The sequence below is a fragment of the Tenrec ecaudatus genome, chromosome 10 (assembly GCF_050624435.1).
Source record: "Tenrec ecaudatus isolate mTenEca1 chromosome 10, mTenEca1.hap1, whole genome shotgun sequence".
NCBI lineage: Eukaryota > Metazoa > Chordata > Mammalia > Afrosoricida > Tenrecidae > Tenrec > Tenrec ecaudatus.
The window spans coordinates 114,674,607-114,691,187 of NC_134539.1; the positions used below are offsets into that span (position 1 = coordinate 114,674,607).

Below are 16,581 nucleotides of genomic sequence, written 5' to 3' on the forward strand. Positions count from 1 at the left end.
ATAATTTCTTAATGGAAAATTGAATGCCTGGTCGTGGGATTTAAAAAAATCTTTCCCCTTACCCTGCTTACATTGATCAACAAGTATAAATGTGGATTAAAGAATATTTCTAATCTTTAAAATAGAAGTTTTTATTTTGAAAACTACCACAATTATTTCTATTGTAGATAAAGTTCACATACTCTAAATTAACTGTTTTAAAGTGGGTTTTAGTACCTTCACAAGGTTGTACAACCATAAACCCTGTCTACTTCCAGAACATTTTGTATTAGCCCATTAAAAAACAAAAAAACTACTACTTGTTTGCAGTGACTTCTAATTCACTCTCTTCTTTGTAGCCTGTCTTTTGATATATAATTTTCCAATTGGAGTTTCATTTTTCCTTGCAGAATCCAAGAAAGCAGGGGCCTGAAACCCAAGGCAGTACTGCAGAATTAATTACAGGACTTGTCCAGCTGGTCCCACAGTCACACATGCCAGAGATCGCTCAGGAAGCGATGGAGGTAAGGGAACGCCAACTCTAGCTTCTTGACCGGAAGGTCATAATCACATGTTTTCTTAATGTTTCTTTGGTGTGTGATTTGTATGTGTGATATGTAGATTTCATTTCTGTAAATGACATACTTGGGTTTCTACACATTTACAAATTCCACCCAAAAAAGTACGGATTTGCATACTTTTTGTCACATGCAATAACAACATTGAGCAAACTACATTTCCTAAGTGTAGTTAACTTAAATTTTTTAGTATCCGTTTTTATTGATATGCAATCCAGACATCATACATTAATTATTTTAAAGTACTATTCAATGGTTTTTAAAATATTCACAAAGCTGTGCAATCATCACCATTATCTGATTCCAGAATATTCTCATCCCTCAAAAAGAAACCATACCGCCCCTTATTGTTTCACCAGACCCTGACAACCACTGTGGGTTTGCCTAGCTCCCCATTTTATGGAAATGGAACCATGAAGTGTGTGACTGCTGACGTCTTGCTCTTTGCTTGGCATAATGTTCTCAAAGTTAATCTGTGCTTTGTGACATGTATCAGAATTTCATTCTTTTTATGGTTGAAAAACACTGCATTTTTAGGGATATTTACTGCATGTTATTTATTATTCATTCACCACTGATGGATATTTGGATTTTCACTTTGTTACAATACAATAATTCTCTGACCATTTGTGTACAGTTGCTTATGTAGGCATATATTTGAGTTAAATTGCAGACTCGGATGGTAGCTGTACGTTTAATTTTTTTAGGCATTGACAAACTATTTTTAGAGTGGCTGAGTCATTTTATACCTCACCAACCGTATAGGAGGATTCTGACTATTCCCACTGCTCTCCAACACTTGTTGACTTTTTTTAAACTTTAGTCATCGCAGAGGGTATAAATGTAATTAACTTAAATCTTTTTTTATTCTGATTTTTTGAGTCAGTAAAAATGTATCCCAAAGAGGTTCCGACCCTCATTATGTTACAAGAAGAAACATTCATTGCTTATATTGTGTATATTGCTATTGGTCTTAAGAATTGGTACATTGCTTAATTCTTTTCTGGAAGTCCATTTGACAGTGTCTTACAGGCGTATTTAGATTTTTGTCAAATAGTGTCATGGCTGTTATTCTTATAACTGTGCATACTACTCAAGAGGGTAAAGAAGCCTACCTATACAGATACTTTATGTTCTCACTATAGTGGCGTATTAGACAGATCGGGCGTGTTCAGGGTGGTATGGCCGTAGACACTATAGTATCATATTAGCAAGTGTGTAAATATTCACTAGCATGAGAATGGGCTAATAATTCAGCAATAATGTTTCAACTTGGTGAATTGCTAAGCATTCATTCACACATAAGATCATTTAGCAATATGGAAAAATGTTTATGAAATGTCAAATATTTGAGTATGCTGTTTACAGCTTTGTTAAAATATATGTGGAAAATAAATAAAAAGGCAAAATGAGAAGGAAAACAATTCTATTAAGGCAAGAAGAAGGCTAATACTCCCACCCCCCCCCATAGTTTTGGGTAAAAAAGTTTTATTAATAAAATGGTTTATATATATGTATAAATAGACTTTGCTATTTAAAAAACATCTAAGTACTGAGTTTTTTGCAATAGTGACAAAATTGAATTTTAAATTGTGTACTTTTTCCATGAGAGCTATAGACTAATAAACAGTTCTCACAATTACAATTTTCCCTATATATCTTAAAGTAATTACAACAAAACATTTGTGATAAGATAATATAGTTATTGTCCTAGGTAATATATAACTTTGAGAAATTATGAAGTGGTCCAAGGTTAGATAGAAAATCTTTTTTCTCTGTGAGGCAGATCACTCATGAAAACATTTGCAATTTATGCATTTGATAAGATTTTAAAGTGAAAAATTAACCTTTATTTGTCCCAAACAATGTTTCATTTGCATTTAAAAATTTTTTAAAATAATTTTCTTGGGAGCTCTTGCAGATATCATAGCAATCCATAGTTCCATCTCATCAAGCAGTATTGTACAGTTGCTACCACAGTCAGTTTCAAAACATTTTCTTCCTTCTTTTTTAAATTTCATCATTTTATTGGAGTCTCGTACAACTCTTATTATCACAATCCATACATTCATTGTGTCAAGTACATTTGTACATTTGTTGCCATAATTGTTCTCAGACCATTTTCTTTCTACTTGAGCCCTTGGTATCAGCTCCTCATTTTTTCCTCTCCCTCCCTACCACCCCTCCTTCATAAACCCTTGATAATTTATAAATTATTATTATTTTGTCATGTCTTACACTGTCCAACACCTCCCTTCACCCACTTTTCTGCTGTCCGTCCCCCAGGGAGGAGGTTATATGTAGCTACTTGTAATCAGTTCCCCCTCTACCCCACCCTCCTTCCACCCTCCCTCGACCCTCCCAGTATCACCATTCACACCACTCTTAGGTCCTGAAGGGATCATCTGTCCAGGATTCCCCATGTCTCCAGGTCCTATCTGTACCCGTGTATATCCTCTGGTCTAGCCAGATTCGTAAGGTAGAATTGGGATCATGATAGTGGAGGGGAAGAGGAAGTATTTAAGAACTAGAGGAAAGTTGTATGTTTCATCGACTGGCTCGTCTCCTCCCTGCGACCTTTCCATCAAGGGATGTCCAGTTGCCTACAGATGGGCTTTGGGTCCCCACTCCTCACCGCCCCCCCTCATTCACAGTGATATGATTTTTTGTTCTTTAATGCCTGCTCTCTGATCCTAAGGGCACACAGGCTGGTGTGCTTCTTCCATGTGGGCTTTGTTGCTTCTGAGCTAGATCGCAGCTTGTTTACCTTCAGGCCTTTGACCTTTTCTTTCTTCTTGAACTACTTGATATCAACTCCCTTTTATCCTTTCTCTGCACCCTCCCACCAGAAATGCTTATTTATTTGTTTGTTTATTATTTTTTAACAAAAAGCGGTAAAGGTGAGTAAAGACTCACCAAGCCTGGGAGGACTGTGTACAACAGCGCAGTGCTGATGTCAGGGAGATCACTGTAGCTTAGAGGTTAGAGTGGGGCCGATGCCCAGGGTAAGTCCAAGTTTTGTTGTCTCTACCTCTGTTTTTATTTATGTAATAAAACTGTATTTGCATATTAGTTGTTTATTTTTAACGCATTATTTACTTCCTGTTCATCTTCAACTAAATTCTGGTTTTAGGCACTGATAAATTGAAATTAGGATGAATAATCTATGAAAAACAAGGCTTCATTTGCTCCCCTTGTCCTTAGTTTTGAAAATAATTAATCTTTCCTGTTCCAAAAGAATTTAGGGCAAGTAAGAGAACTTCCATTTTATATATTTCCTTACAAGTAAAATTATTGCTATGTATAGTAATTTTGGTCTCCTTACTTTAGGGATTTATAGAACTTTAAGTTCTGTAGAGCTCCTTGTTATTTATTGAAGTAATTTTATTTTTAAAGTGGTTTTTACATACATACGTCTTCTTTTGAATTCATTGACTGTTGGCCTTTATGTGCTGTTGTGTTGTTAGCTGTTGTCCAGTGCACTGTGACTCCAGGGACCCTATCCATGCCCAACATGATCAGACTGTTGTGACCCATAGGGTTTTTCATTGACTGATTTTGGGGGAGTAGATTGTCAGACCTTCCTGGACTGTCTTAGTCTGAAAGCTCTTCTGCATCACAGCAGTCCACAAGCCCCACAGATAGAGGTGGTGGTAGTGGCACTTGTGGTGCGGTGGCTAAGATTCAAACCCAGTCTACTGGGAAGGTGAGAAAGCCACCGCTGGATGGACCACCACGGCCCCTCCCCCACTTTTATAGATAGGCTTTGAAAAAATACACTATTTCATATAAGTGAGATTATAATTCAGTAGCTCAAATTTTGTTAGCATTTGTACCCAAGTAATATGGTTAACAAAATTTTAAAATAAAAAGTCCTCTTTATATCTTTTTAAAATGCAGGCTCTGCTGGTTCTTCATCAACTAGATAGTATTGATTTGTGGAATCCTGATGCTCCTGTGGAAACATTTTGGGAAATTAGGTATATGTAATTTTGTTTTATTAATTATAAAAATTACTTTGCCTTTTATTGTTTGTCTTTAAGTATTAGCTAAAGGTTGGTACGTTAGTTCATGGTAAAATCAATCATACCTCTGAAAATTTCTGGATTTTGTATTTTATTTGACTTGAGATTATTTAATGGAATATTTCTCTTGTTTTAACTAGAAAAATAACAGCACAGTAGTTTAGAAAATAAAGTTTTTAACCATAAGTACTATCATTTGGTATATTCTTTTCTATTGTAGATTTCTGACTAACTGCAATTGGTTTTTCAAAACACATTTTTTACAGTTAAAAGTATAGATTGTTACAATCTTTTCACTTTAATAGTATGTTTTTAAAATCACAATCTCTTATTCATTTTTATAATGCTAGATTTTTTGTAGATAAATCAATAATGAATATCTACTTAGAAGGAAAAATTATAGGCAGAATGTTAAGAACTATTTCTTAGGTTATGTTGGTTATTGCCTTGAAAAGGACCCCATGGGCAGTTCTTTGAGGAACGTTTTGAAGTAACCAGTTTGTCTTTCCCTTGTGGAAATGGGTGCACTATGCCACTTGGCAGTAGCGTGAACTCTTAGACTTTGGTGTAGGGCACCAAGGAGAAATGTGAACCACATTTGTAACTCAGAATTTCCTAGTTGCCACATTGAAATTAAGATTATTAGTTACTTACCTCAGTTTTACGTAATCTAATATTTTCTAAAATGTTGTTTTAATGTATAATCAATAGACATTATTAAGGAGATCTTTCACACAGTTTCTTTTTAAGTCATCAGAATTTGGTGTGTATTTCATAGTTTAATTTGGGTCTGCCACAGAGTACCAAATAGCTACATATGACTCATGGCTGCAGTGCTGTATCACTGTGCACCTGAGCAAGGTCAGCAAGCCTTTTCTCTATAAAGTCCCATGGTAAAAATTTTAGGCCTTGTAAACCTGTCTCTGCTGCACTGTTCAGTTCTGCTGGTGGCACATGAAAGCAACCATAGAAGGAAATACGTGAATCAATTCATGTGTCATTGTTCCAGTAAAACTTTATTTACATATTTCCATGGTCGATTGGGCTTGGGCTGGGGGTGATAGCTTGCCCATCCCTGCGCTAGAGCATTGATTGAGCACATGTTCTATTTATGCTGTGTAACGGTCTGTCATTTTTTCCTTAGCACACCACACGGATGGGATATAGAAATGTAGCAGTAGGGATTTGGGGAGTAGATGTAGAAGTACTTGCTTCTTTTCCAAAACCCACAGTCTTATTTCCTGTGATGATGTTACTGTTAACACTTTGATAACTTTTTATGAAATACATCATAGAAACAAAACAGGTTGGTTTTTCTTAAACTTGTATCTATTATAAGAGAGTAATTCTATTTTTACATACTTAGATGCTTATATATCTGTATTACGTTATTTATCGACAGTGCTAATAGCAATGAACTTTATGTTACTGCAGCTCACAAATGCTCTTTTACATCTGCAAGAAATTAACTAGCCACCAAATGCTTAGCAGCACAGAAATTCTCAAATGGCTACGGGAAATTTTGATCTGCAGGAATAAGTTTCTTCTTAAAAACAAGGTAAGCGAAATGGCATCTGTAAGAATGGAAACCCTTTAGAACGGTTAAAGGCAGAGATTCAGGTAGTGCTTGTTAACGCGGCATCTCTTATTCTAGCCCCTTACTCTCCAAGAGCCTTTGGGACTTTGGCTGGCAAGTCAACATTTCGAAAATTATTCAGAGGTTTGGCTCCAAAGCCCCAATGTTGATGAGCGCAAGTGAGTTAAGCTGGGCTCTCTGAGGCAGGCCCAGGAGAAAAGGGGACGGTTACCCTGAAAGTAGGTTGGGAAGTCCTCAGTCTGGGTTGATTTCTGTGTCTCCCACAAAGGTATTCTGCTTTTTGCCAATACCTGCAGTACTCGTCCGTAGGATGGAGCGACATATCCTGATCTTGAATGATTGAAACGTAAGAAGCTTATGGGGGATAAGGAAGAGCCTTACATTTCTTTAAACATGTCGTTTCTAGAAATGAATTAATCAGAAAATGTTTGTTCTATTCCTGGCATAGTGTTAAAAGTCAATTTTTTAAATGTGGTTTTTTTTTCAGTTCTGTAATCAATAGCTGCAAGAAACTCTCAATGAACCAAATTCGCATGTTTTTCAGTGAACCATATAGTACTCATCTTTGTTTAGAAGTGGACTATTGATAAAATGGGTGTATTTACAGATGGTTTATCTAATGACAAACTAGAATTTGGCACTACTGCAAAGAGAAGGAAAGAGACTAAACCGCAGAGTGTATGCGCTGACTTTTTAATTTTCCAGGGCCTAAGCATTAGCAATCCAGTAGCCAATCTGTAGTGCTTTCATCAGCATAGTCACATACTAGATTTAATTACTGGACCAGAGGAACTTCATCTCAGTGCAGTGACTTCCAATTATCTTGACATCGAAGGGAACACAGAATCCAAATGGGAGAAAAGCTTTGTCATCCGGACCTGATTGTGGGGAGTGTGTTATATTTTTCATAGAGTGGATTCATGTTAAGGTGCACTGGTGACCCAGTGGGTTAAAACGTGGGCTGCTGCTAGCGGAGCAAAGCAACTCAAGATGAATCCCAAAAATAGACTTCACAGTCGGTGGGCGGGGTGGGGCCCTTCACCAGATCTGATTGGAAAGCATTCAGAAGGGTCAGCACACAAACCTGTAGCTATTTATAGGCTTCCTTCTTCTTTTTCTCGTGTCTATGCATATAAGATAGGCAGCATAACCAATCCTGAGGAGAAAATAATGGGCCCACGGCTCTGGTGGAGGACATGGGAGAGGAGGAGGTGGAAGGAAGGGAGAGGGGAGCCAACAAATGCAGGGACAAGGGAACAATAAGATCTAAAATCGATGGCAAGGAGAGTAGAATGCCTGACGGGGTTTGATCAAGTCCAGTGTCACCAAGAGAAAGGACTGAGAGTCGAAGGAAGCTTGAACATGATGGTGGGACAGGAGGAAAGTAAAACAGAAATAGAGGAAAGAACTAGGAGGCAAAAGGTATTTATAGAAGTATAAATATAGGTATGCCCATATGTAAATACATTACTATATAATGATAGGGATATAGGTCTGTACATATACTTAAATGTTCAATAATAAGGGAGCAGACGGGCATGGAGTCTCTAAAGTACTCCCTCAACTCAGGAACACGTTGTTCTAATGACTTGGCAGTTTGTGATGCTCATCTTACCGAAATGATCATTGAATTCAAAATGGGTGCATAAGCAAATGTGGCGAAGAAAGCTGATGGTGTCCAGATATTAAAAAATGTAGCGTCTGGGGTCTTAAAGGCTTGGCGTTAAACAAGCAGCCATCTAGCAGGGAAGCAAACAAAGCCCACACAGGAGAAGCACACCAGCCTGTGTGATCACAAGGTGACGACGGGATTAGGTATCGGGCATCAGAAGGCCCCAAGGGCTCAAGCAGAAAGAAAATGTTGTGAAAGTGATGATGGCAACATATGTACAAATGTGTCTGCTAAAATCGATACATGGATTATTCTAAGAGCATTAAGAGCCCCCAATAAAATGATTTATTAAAAAACAGCAACAAAGCCTTGGGCTTCTGACAGCAAGGTTGGCAGTTTAAACCCACCGGTCATTAGTTGGAGAAACTTATGAGTATCTGTATCCTTAAAGATGTATTGCCTCAGAAGTCCTAAGGGAGCAGTTCTACTTTGTGCGATCGGGTTGCTGTGAGTCAGAAATGACTCGTGTCTGTGAGTTTAGCTTTTTGGTTGTATGTTGTTTGTGACTTCCTTGTGTCCGTGCCTGCTGCTTGTGATGATTTGGAAGATGGGAAGTTGAGAAGTGTTTCAGAGACATTAAACAAACATCCCCTGGTGGGTGTCTAGTGAATGTTCCTCAGGTTGGGGGCGGGGAGTGGAGATGGACAAGTTGAAAGAAAAGATTTTCCAGGATAATCTCAAATAGGATGACACCTCTTAAAAGTATGTATTTTCCTGGTAGGCTGTGCTTCAGTAGAGCTCACTTACTTAAACTTCTTTCTAGCAGGCAGATAGAAGTTCCTGTCACTTCCTCTACCTTTATGGGGTAGGATGTGATGTTTCTTCTAGTGGAAACGCCAGCCAGGTGTCGATGGATCATGAAGAATCACTGCGTGCCTGTACTGCTGGAGCTTCTCTCCGGAAGGGGAAAGGAAACTCATCCATGGTAAGTGGCAGTGTTGGTAGTTTTCTTGTCTCATCATCTGTGTTCTCTCTCTCTCTCTCTCTCTCTTTCTGAACGAGCTTTGGTAAATTTCAGCTGGGTAACAAAGGGTCGTTAAGACCTGCTTAGAGTTCACCGTTCCTTATAGAACTTCCAACAAGCGCTGTAGCATCTCTGCGCCCCACCGTCCTCAACTTCAAAATGGAGATAAGTGTGAATAATTCCTGCCCCAGAGTTATGTGAGGACCAAATGAAATCATGTGTAAGTCGCACTTGACCATTTAATGCTACTTAGAAACTATGGCTGATATTCATAATTATTACAAATCTTTACCCAAGATCAAAGATCATTCACACTTCAGAAGTTTTAGGAGTTGTACCAGTTAACAAGGGTACAAATGTATTGGGAGAAAAACCAGATATTTTTGCTGGATGTTATGTAGTTAAGCTGTTCTTATTTGTACATATGATTGCTTTTAAAAATCTACAAATGAATATCAAATTATTAAAGAAGTGTTTCTTTTTCAGACCAATTTCCCCCCTACCTTTTAGTATACCTTTCTGTTGAGAACAAAACAAGAATTGAAAAGTCCGCTTCGCCTGTGAAGTTTGATTTGTTTTATGAAAGAAGAGTTTATTGAGTGTATTCCTACAGAACTTAGTTTCTGTTTGTTCTCTCAGAACGCAGCGCTGCAGTGCAGTTCTTTGCTCCACCAGCTACCGAGATGGTCTTGTGATTTAGATGGATGAGATGTGCAGTAGATAAGATACATGCTGATGGTTACTCGTGTCCACGTTGGTTTTCACTTGCATTTCTGCAATCCTATGGATGACACGTGTTCTGTTTGAAGTTAGATAGTAGCATTGCGTTACTTCCGATTTCTCTTTCGCACAAGACATTGTGAGGGCTGAAAATTCCTTTCATGCCCAGAAGTGTTCTTGTGGGTTGCTCTGTGAAGGTGTATAGATAATATACGATTTAACAGATTGTTGGTTTCTAAAAATAAAATGATCCAAGTTGAAAAATATATGCCTCTCCTGCTTCAACTCCCAGGATAGTGCTGCAGGGTGCAGTGGAACCCCACCAATATGCCGGCAAGCCCAGACCAAACTTGAAGTGGCCCTGTACATGTTTCTGTGGAGCCCTGACACGGAAGCGGTTTTGGTGGCCATGTCCTGTTTCTGCCACCTCTGTGAGGAAGCAGATATCCGGTGTGGGGTGGATGAAGTCTCGGTGCACAACTTTCTACCCAACTACAACACATTCATGGAGTTTGCCTCTGTCAGCACTATGATGTCAACAGGTAAATATGGATAACGGTGTCTTCCTTCTGTCCGCCTCACATCACCCATCACTAGTAGGCCAAGCATCTGCTTCCGAAAGGCCGCACAACCACTGACAACCCTGTGGAGCAGTGCTATCCTACATACACCCCGTCTCCGTGAGGTGAGCGCGCCTTCATAGCAAATAACAACTTCGTAAGTTTACAGGGCTAATTCAGGTGGCTTCCTGAACAGGATGAAATAAAATCGCTGCCCTTGGGAATCAGGTGCGAGCTCCTGCGCTTCTCATATGCTCAGCGTTGGTTAAGAAGCCCTGGTGACTGGAGGGGTTGCATGTTGGGCTGGTAACCACAGGGTGGGCAGTTGGACTCCATCAACTCTCTGCAGGAGAGAGGGGAGATGTTCTGCTCCTGTAAAGATTTAGAGCCTTGGAAACCCAAACGGGCCATTCTGTTCTATTCTTTAGAGTCAACTGTGAGTTAGAATCAACTTGATGGCAGTGAGACTGGGTTTTGAATTTATAGAATACTGTCATCTGTAGAGTATATAATTTTTTTTCTTGAACGGTATGCAGTGATGTTTTAAGTACATTGACACTTGTTTTGAGTAAATGTAGTTGCAAGTAGCTGTTTTATGCTGTGAGGTTGGTGGGGGGATGTGTTCAGCTCTCTCATTTAAAGCATGTATTCTCCTCCTCCTCTGCCTGCGGGCTGGCTTGACCAGCCTCCCCAGTGGCAAGCAGCGCTCTCGGTGGTCTGATTTGCGGTTGTCTTTCCCTAGGAAGAGCTGCGCTTCAGAAAAGGGTGATGGCACTGCTGAGGCGCACCGAGCATCCCACGGCAGGAAACACCGAGGTAGCACCGTCCCCCGCTCCCCCCACCCCCCAGTCTGCCCCAGCCCTCAGTTTTGGAAGCTGCCTCCTATGTGTTTATGACGAGAATAACTTTCACAACAAATCTAAGCTAGATACACACATTTACAGGAATGTTCTTTTTATCTCGTGCATCCAGTTATGAAACCTGGCTGTTAGTGATTGGTGTTTAGCTCTAAGGTAAAAGTTGCTTTCAGCTGGTAATTGTCTTCATTTTAGGCTTGGGAAGATACACATGCAAAATGGGAACAGGCAACAAAACTAATCCTCAACTACCCAAAAGCTAAAATGGAAGATGGCCAGGTGAGTTTATTAAGGTCATTTAAAAATATTATAAATTGATCTGCTTGGATGAATTCCTTCACTCTAGTAATCTTTTGTGATTTACTCTTTGACTAATCAATGTATGGTTGTCTTGAAACTGATATTTAGTTGTGGGTTATCTGAACCTGAAACATCTAATCATTTAGCCACTAACCACATGTGGCTACTTCAGATGAATTAACGTTTTAATTTCAATGAATTAACATTAAGTATCAACATTTAGTTCCTCAGTTGCAGTAGGAGGCACATTTTAATACTCAGTAGCTGTGTGTGGCTAGTGGTTACTACATTGGATAGACATTAACGTGCTTTATCCACGGTGGAAACATTCGTGCAGACAGTGCTGAGCTAGAGGCCATGTTTTACGTTTCTTTTCTTGCTCCTTTTCCCTCATTGAGTCTCCCTCACAGAATTCTCAGGAAAAGGATTGAGAGGTAAAGAAAGGTCTATTAAAAGGCTGGATGAACTATCTGGAGGAAAAGCAACAGGACTGACAGTTCTGGGGGGACTTGGGATAGGGGGAGGTGGGGGGTAAGGAAGTGGTGTTAACTAACCCAGGGACAAGGGAACAACATTGGATCCAAATTGGTGGTGAGGGGGGAGTGGCAGGCCTAGTAGGGAATGATCAAGGGTAAGGTAACATAAAGAAGAGGTATAGCTGTAACCCAGGTGGGGACAGAGCATGATAGTGGGACAGGAGGAAAGTCAAGGGAAATAGAGGAAAGAGCTAGGAGGCAAAGGGCATTTATAGAGGTCTAGACAAAGACATGTACATATGCAAATATATATATGAGGATGGGGAAATAGATCTATGTACCTATATTTATGGGTTTAGTATTAAGGTGGCGTAAGGACCTTGGGCCTCTACTCAAGCACTCCATCAACGCATGAATACTTTCTTCTATTAAATTGGCATTCTACGATGCTCACCCTCCCGACACAACTGCTGAAGCCAAAGCAGGTGAACAAGTAAATGTGGTAAAGAAAGCTGATGGTGCCCCGCTATCAAAAGGGGTCTTAAAGGCTTGAAGTAAACAAGCGGCCAAAAGCAACAAAGCCCACATGGAAGAACACATCAGCCTGTGTGATCACGCGGTTCCGAAGGGATCAGTTATCAGGCATCATAGAACAAAAAATCATATCATTGGGTGCACACCTCCAGGATGCGATCGCTGAGGAAAAACGGGTGCATAAGCAAATGTGGCGAAGAAAGCTGGTGGTGCCCGGCTATCAAAAGAGATAGTGTCTGGGGTCTTAAAGGCTTGAAGGTGAACAAGCGACCATCTAGCTCAGAAGCAACAAAACCCACATGGAAGAAGCACACCAGCCTGTGCGATCACAAGGTGTCAAAGGGATCAGGTATAAGGCATCATTAAAAAAAAAAAATCTTACCATAGTGAATGAAGGGGGAAGTGCAGAGTGGAGACCCAAAGCCCATTTGTCTGTCACTGGAGATCCCCTCGCAGAGGGGTCTAGAGGAGGAGATGAGTCAGTCGGTGTGACGTAACACCGATGAAGAATACAGCTTTCCTCCAGTTCCTAAATGTTTCCACCTCCCCACTACCATGATCTGAATTCTACCTTGCAATCCTGGATAGAGCAGAGGTTGTACACTGGTGCAGATAGGAGCTGGAGGCACAGGGAATCCAGGGTGGATGATACCTTCAGAATCAGCTGTGTGAGGGGCGATACTGGGAGGGTAGAGGGTGAGGGGGTTGGAAAGGGGGAACCGACTACAAGGATCTACATGTGACCTCCTCCCTGGGGGACGGACAACAGAGAAGGGGGTGAAGGGAGACGCCGGATAGGGCAAGATATGACAAAATAGTAATTTATAAATTATCAGGGCTCATGAGGGAGGGGGGAGCAGGGAGGGAGGGGAAAAAGAGGACTTGATGCAAAGGGCTTAAGTGGAGAGCAAATGCTTTGAAAATGATTAGGGCAAAGAATGTACAGATGTGCTTTATACAATTGATGCATGTATATGTATGGATTGTGATAAGAGTTGTATGAGTCCCTAATGAAATGTTAAAAAAAATAAAAGAATTAACTTATCAAGGGCTCAAGTAGAAAGCAAATGTTTTGAGAATGATAAGGGCAACAAATGTACAAATGTGGTTGACACAGTGGATGGATGTATAGATTGTAATAACAGTTGTACGAGCCCCCCATAAAATGATTAAAAATAAATAAATAAAATGGAAATAATTAATTTTGCCATTTTGTTAAATATTCGAGTGAAGAGATCTGGTGGTCAGAAAATTGTTTTCAGTTTTCAAAATATGGAAATTTTATTAATCAACATAGCCCGTTTACCCTAGAAATGAGCATTCACCTAGTATGGATGTGTATTTGATTTTAAATACTTCACATGGTCAGATTTCTCCCCGTATAGAAAAACTGGTTATTCTTTCATTGTTTTGTTTTTTTCCTGTCATGCTTAATTCAAGTATGAAAAAAATGTTTTTGTGCATCAAACTGTATCTTCAACAGTATGATTTAGAGAGTGAGTACATGTTGCTGTAAAATCAAATTCTTTTAAAAGAACTTTATTGAGATTTAATTCACAAACATACAACTAATTTGTAGTGTATTAATTCAGCAGGTTTTGGTATCTTCATAGAGTTTTGCAACCTTCGTCTCCTCCAGTCTTTTTCATTACCTGAGCAAGAAACCTCCCATCCTCTTAGCTGGAAGCAACTATTAATTTACTTTCCATCTGTAGATTTGCTTATTCTAGATGTTTCATATCAATAGGATCATTTCTTTGTTGGTTTTTTTTTTTTAGGATCATTTCTTACATGGTCTTTTGTGATTGGCTTCTTTCACTTAGCATAAAGTTTTCATGAATAAAAGTTTTCTTTTTAAAAGAAATTTTGTACTTTCAGAGACTGATAATCTGGTTTTGACAAAAATATACTGGTAGTTCTTCTAAAAAATGTCTGTGTAACCTGTGGTCTTGATTTTCCAAATGTGCAAGTGTCATGGAAGAAATGATGGGTTAGTAATAATTTGTCAAGTCTCTCAACCAGTTAAGATTGAATTCATGTTTTCCATAAACATTTTGTGTTTAGGCTGCGGAAAGCCTTCACAAGACCATTGTTAAGAGGCGAATGTCTCATGTGAGTGGCGGAGGATCCATCGATCTGTCTGACACAGACTCCCTACAGGAATGGATCAACATGACTGGCTTCCTTTGTGCCCTTGGGGGAGTGTGCCTGCAGCAGAGAAGCAGTTCTGGCCTGGCAACGTATAGTCCACCCATGGGTCCTGTCAGTGAACGTAAGGGCTCCATGATCTCCGTGATGTCCTCAGAGGGAAACACAGACACACCTGTCAGCAAGTTCATGGATCGGCTGCTCTCCCTAATGGTGTGCAACCACGAGAAAGTAGGGCTGCAAATACGGACCAATGTGAAGGATCTGGTGGGACTAGAATTGAGTCCTGCTCTGTATCCAATGCTGTTTAACAAATTGAAGAACACCATCAGCAAGTTTTTTGACTCTCAGGGACAGGTAAAGCATTTTCTGTTAGGACCTTTCCTTTCTGAATAATGTGACTGGTTTGAAATAGTCTTAGGCTTGAAAAGTCGTAGCTTTTCCCTCTCAGGTGATTTACATTAGCTGCTGGCATGAATATCGCACTCACGTTTTTTTTTTTTAAGGCAAAAATCTACAGAAAGAGAAGGCAGAAGTAAAGTTACCTAGTTTAGAATTCCGTTGCTTCTGATGAGCTCTATTGCGTGTGTATCTCTGTAGGTGTGAAAGTCTTGGGTATGGGATTGGGTGTCTGCCTGCTTGAGTATTTGTGCCTGCAGGTGTGTTGTTGTGTGTGTAAGCTATTTAGGCCAGGCAGCTTCATCTCTCAGGGCTCTGTCTCCTGTTCATTGATGACAAATGAGCTTTGTTCTCTGTGTAGGTTCTGTTAACTGACACCAACACGCAGTTCGTAGAGCAAACCATAGCTATCATGAAGAACTTACTGGATAATCATACTGAAGGCAGCTCTGAACATCTGGGACAAGCTAGCATCGAAACCATGATGCTAAATTTGGTCAGGTAAGAGACAAGGGAAACCTCGTAGGCATAGATAGTGCTTAACCCATTGCCATCAAGGTAAATCTGACTCTCAGCAACCCTGAAGAACAGTAGAGCTGCCCCCGGGTTTTCAAGGTGTCCTGTAAGCTAGGGTTGCAGGGAAGCCGATTGCTACGTCTTTTTCCTGTGGAACAGTTGGCGGCTTCAAACTACTCACTCTTTGATTGGCAGCGGAGCTTTTTAACCAGGGTCCTACCAGGCTTCCTTTTATTGGTACCTGTTAATAGAATAATTCACTCATTTTCTTTATTGCCTCTAAAATAAGGTATGACTGAATTTGTCAGATATTATATATGTTATTATAGAAATGAAATAAATAACTTAACCAAGATTTTGTAGGTCCATTTAGACCTGTTCCTTAGAAATCAACTCATTTAGAATCCTTTCTCCTGTGTATGTGATAACTGTTTTTAAAATATTTGTGTTTAAATAGATATGTCCGTGTGCTTGGGAATATGGTCCATGCAATTCAAATAAAAACGAAACTCTGTCAGTTGGTTGAGGTGATGATGGCACGAAGAGACGACCTCTCATTTTGTCAAGAGATGAAATTTAGGTGAGTTGCCACAAGAACCCAGCAGGGTTTCGTAACTTATTTTGCTACCAGAAGTGTGGGGAAACAGTAGGTGCTTGGGTATCTGAGGGCCCGGGGCTTGCTCTTGTTTGCCTCACTGATACCAGCACTCTGGGCCATTCGGGAGAGGGGCGGGAGAGTGTCCACGTGACTCCCGTCTGTGCCCTTCTGGCTGTTGTTGTGAGCTAGCATTATGTTTTCCTGTCACGCAGATTAGTTGGCAAATATTTTCACTATTAAAAAAATAACCTCTGTGCCTGTGTGACTTCAAGGGAAAAAGCTGTTTGCTGCTTTTCCTTTCTCTTCCGTTCTATAGGAATAAGATGGTGGAATATCTCACAGACTGGGTCATGGGAACTTCAAACCAAGCAGCCGATGATGATGTAAAATGTCTTACAAGGTAGAGGAACAGAATCTCCTTTTACTAAGTGCTAGCAGGTTTGCTCTAGATAGAAGTACTACTGCTCCTATTGAGTGTGACAGTTCATAAAACTTATGAATAAGGTTTATTTTCAGATACCAGCAAACCTTTTTTCATTGTCACTCTAAAAGAACAAATGTGAGTGAGTACTGTGGCTGGAAGGTGAGCATTATCTATACAGAAGCGGTAGTCACTTACTATTGAGAAACATGTAAGGCCTTAAGAAAATAAAAACTG

General features: G+C 39.9%; 1 protein-coding gene across 4 annotated transcripts in view; it reads left to right on the forward strand.

Moving 5' to 3' along the window:
- Positions 1 to 16,581, forward strand: part of NF1 (neurofibromin 1) — a 268,504-nt gene that overhangs the window by 103,449 nt on the left and 148,474 nt on the right. For 3 of the 4 annotated variants that reach the window (XM_075561360.1, XM_075561359.1, XM_075561361.1), the window contains exons 14-24: positions 390 to 503; positions 4,458 to 4,537; positions 6,017 to 6,140; positions 8,615 to 8,776; positions 9,828 to 10,077; positions 10,838 to 10,911; positions 11,148 to 11,231; positions 14,327 to 14,767; positions 15,171 to 15,310; positions 15,783 to 15,905; positions 16,240 to 16,323. In XM_075561360.1, coding sequence (XP_075417475.1) covers positions 390 to 503; positions 4,458 to 4,537; positions 6,017 to 6,140; positions 8,615 to 8,776; positions 9,828 to 10,077; positions 10,838 to 10,911; positions 11,148 to 11,231; positions 14,327 to 14,767; positions 15,171 to 15,310; positions 15,783 to 15,905; positions 16,240 to 16,323 — 1,676 coding nt within the window. The remainder of the gene's footprint in view (positions 1 to 389; positions 504 to 4,457; positions 4,538 to 6,016; positions 6,141 to 8,614; positions 8,777 to 9,827; positions 10,078 to 10,837; positions 10,912 to 11,147; positions 11,232 to 14,326; positions 14,768 to 15,170; positions 15,311 to 15,782; positions 15,906 to 16,239; positions 16,324 to 16,581) is intronic. The other variant, XM_075561358.1, reaches the window with a different exon arrangement.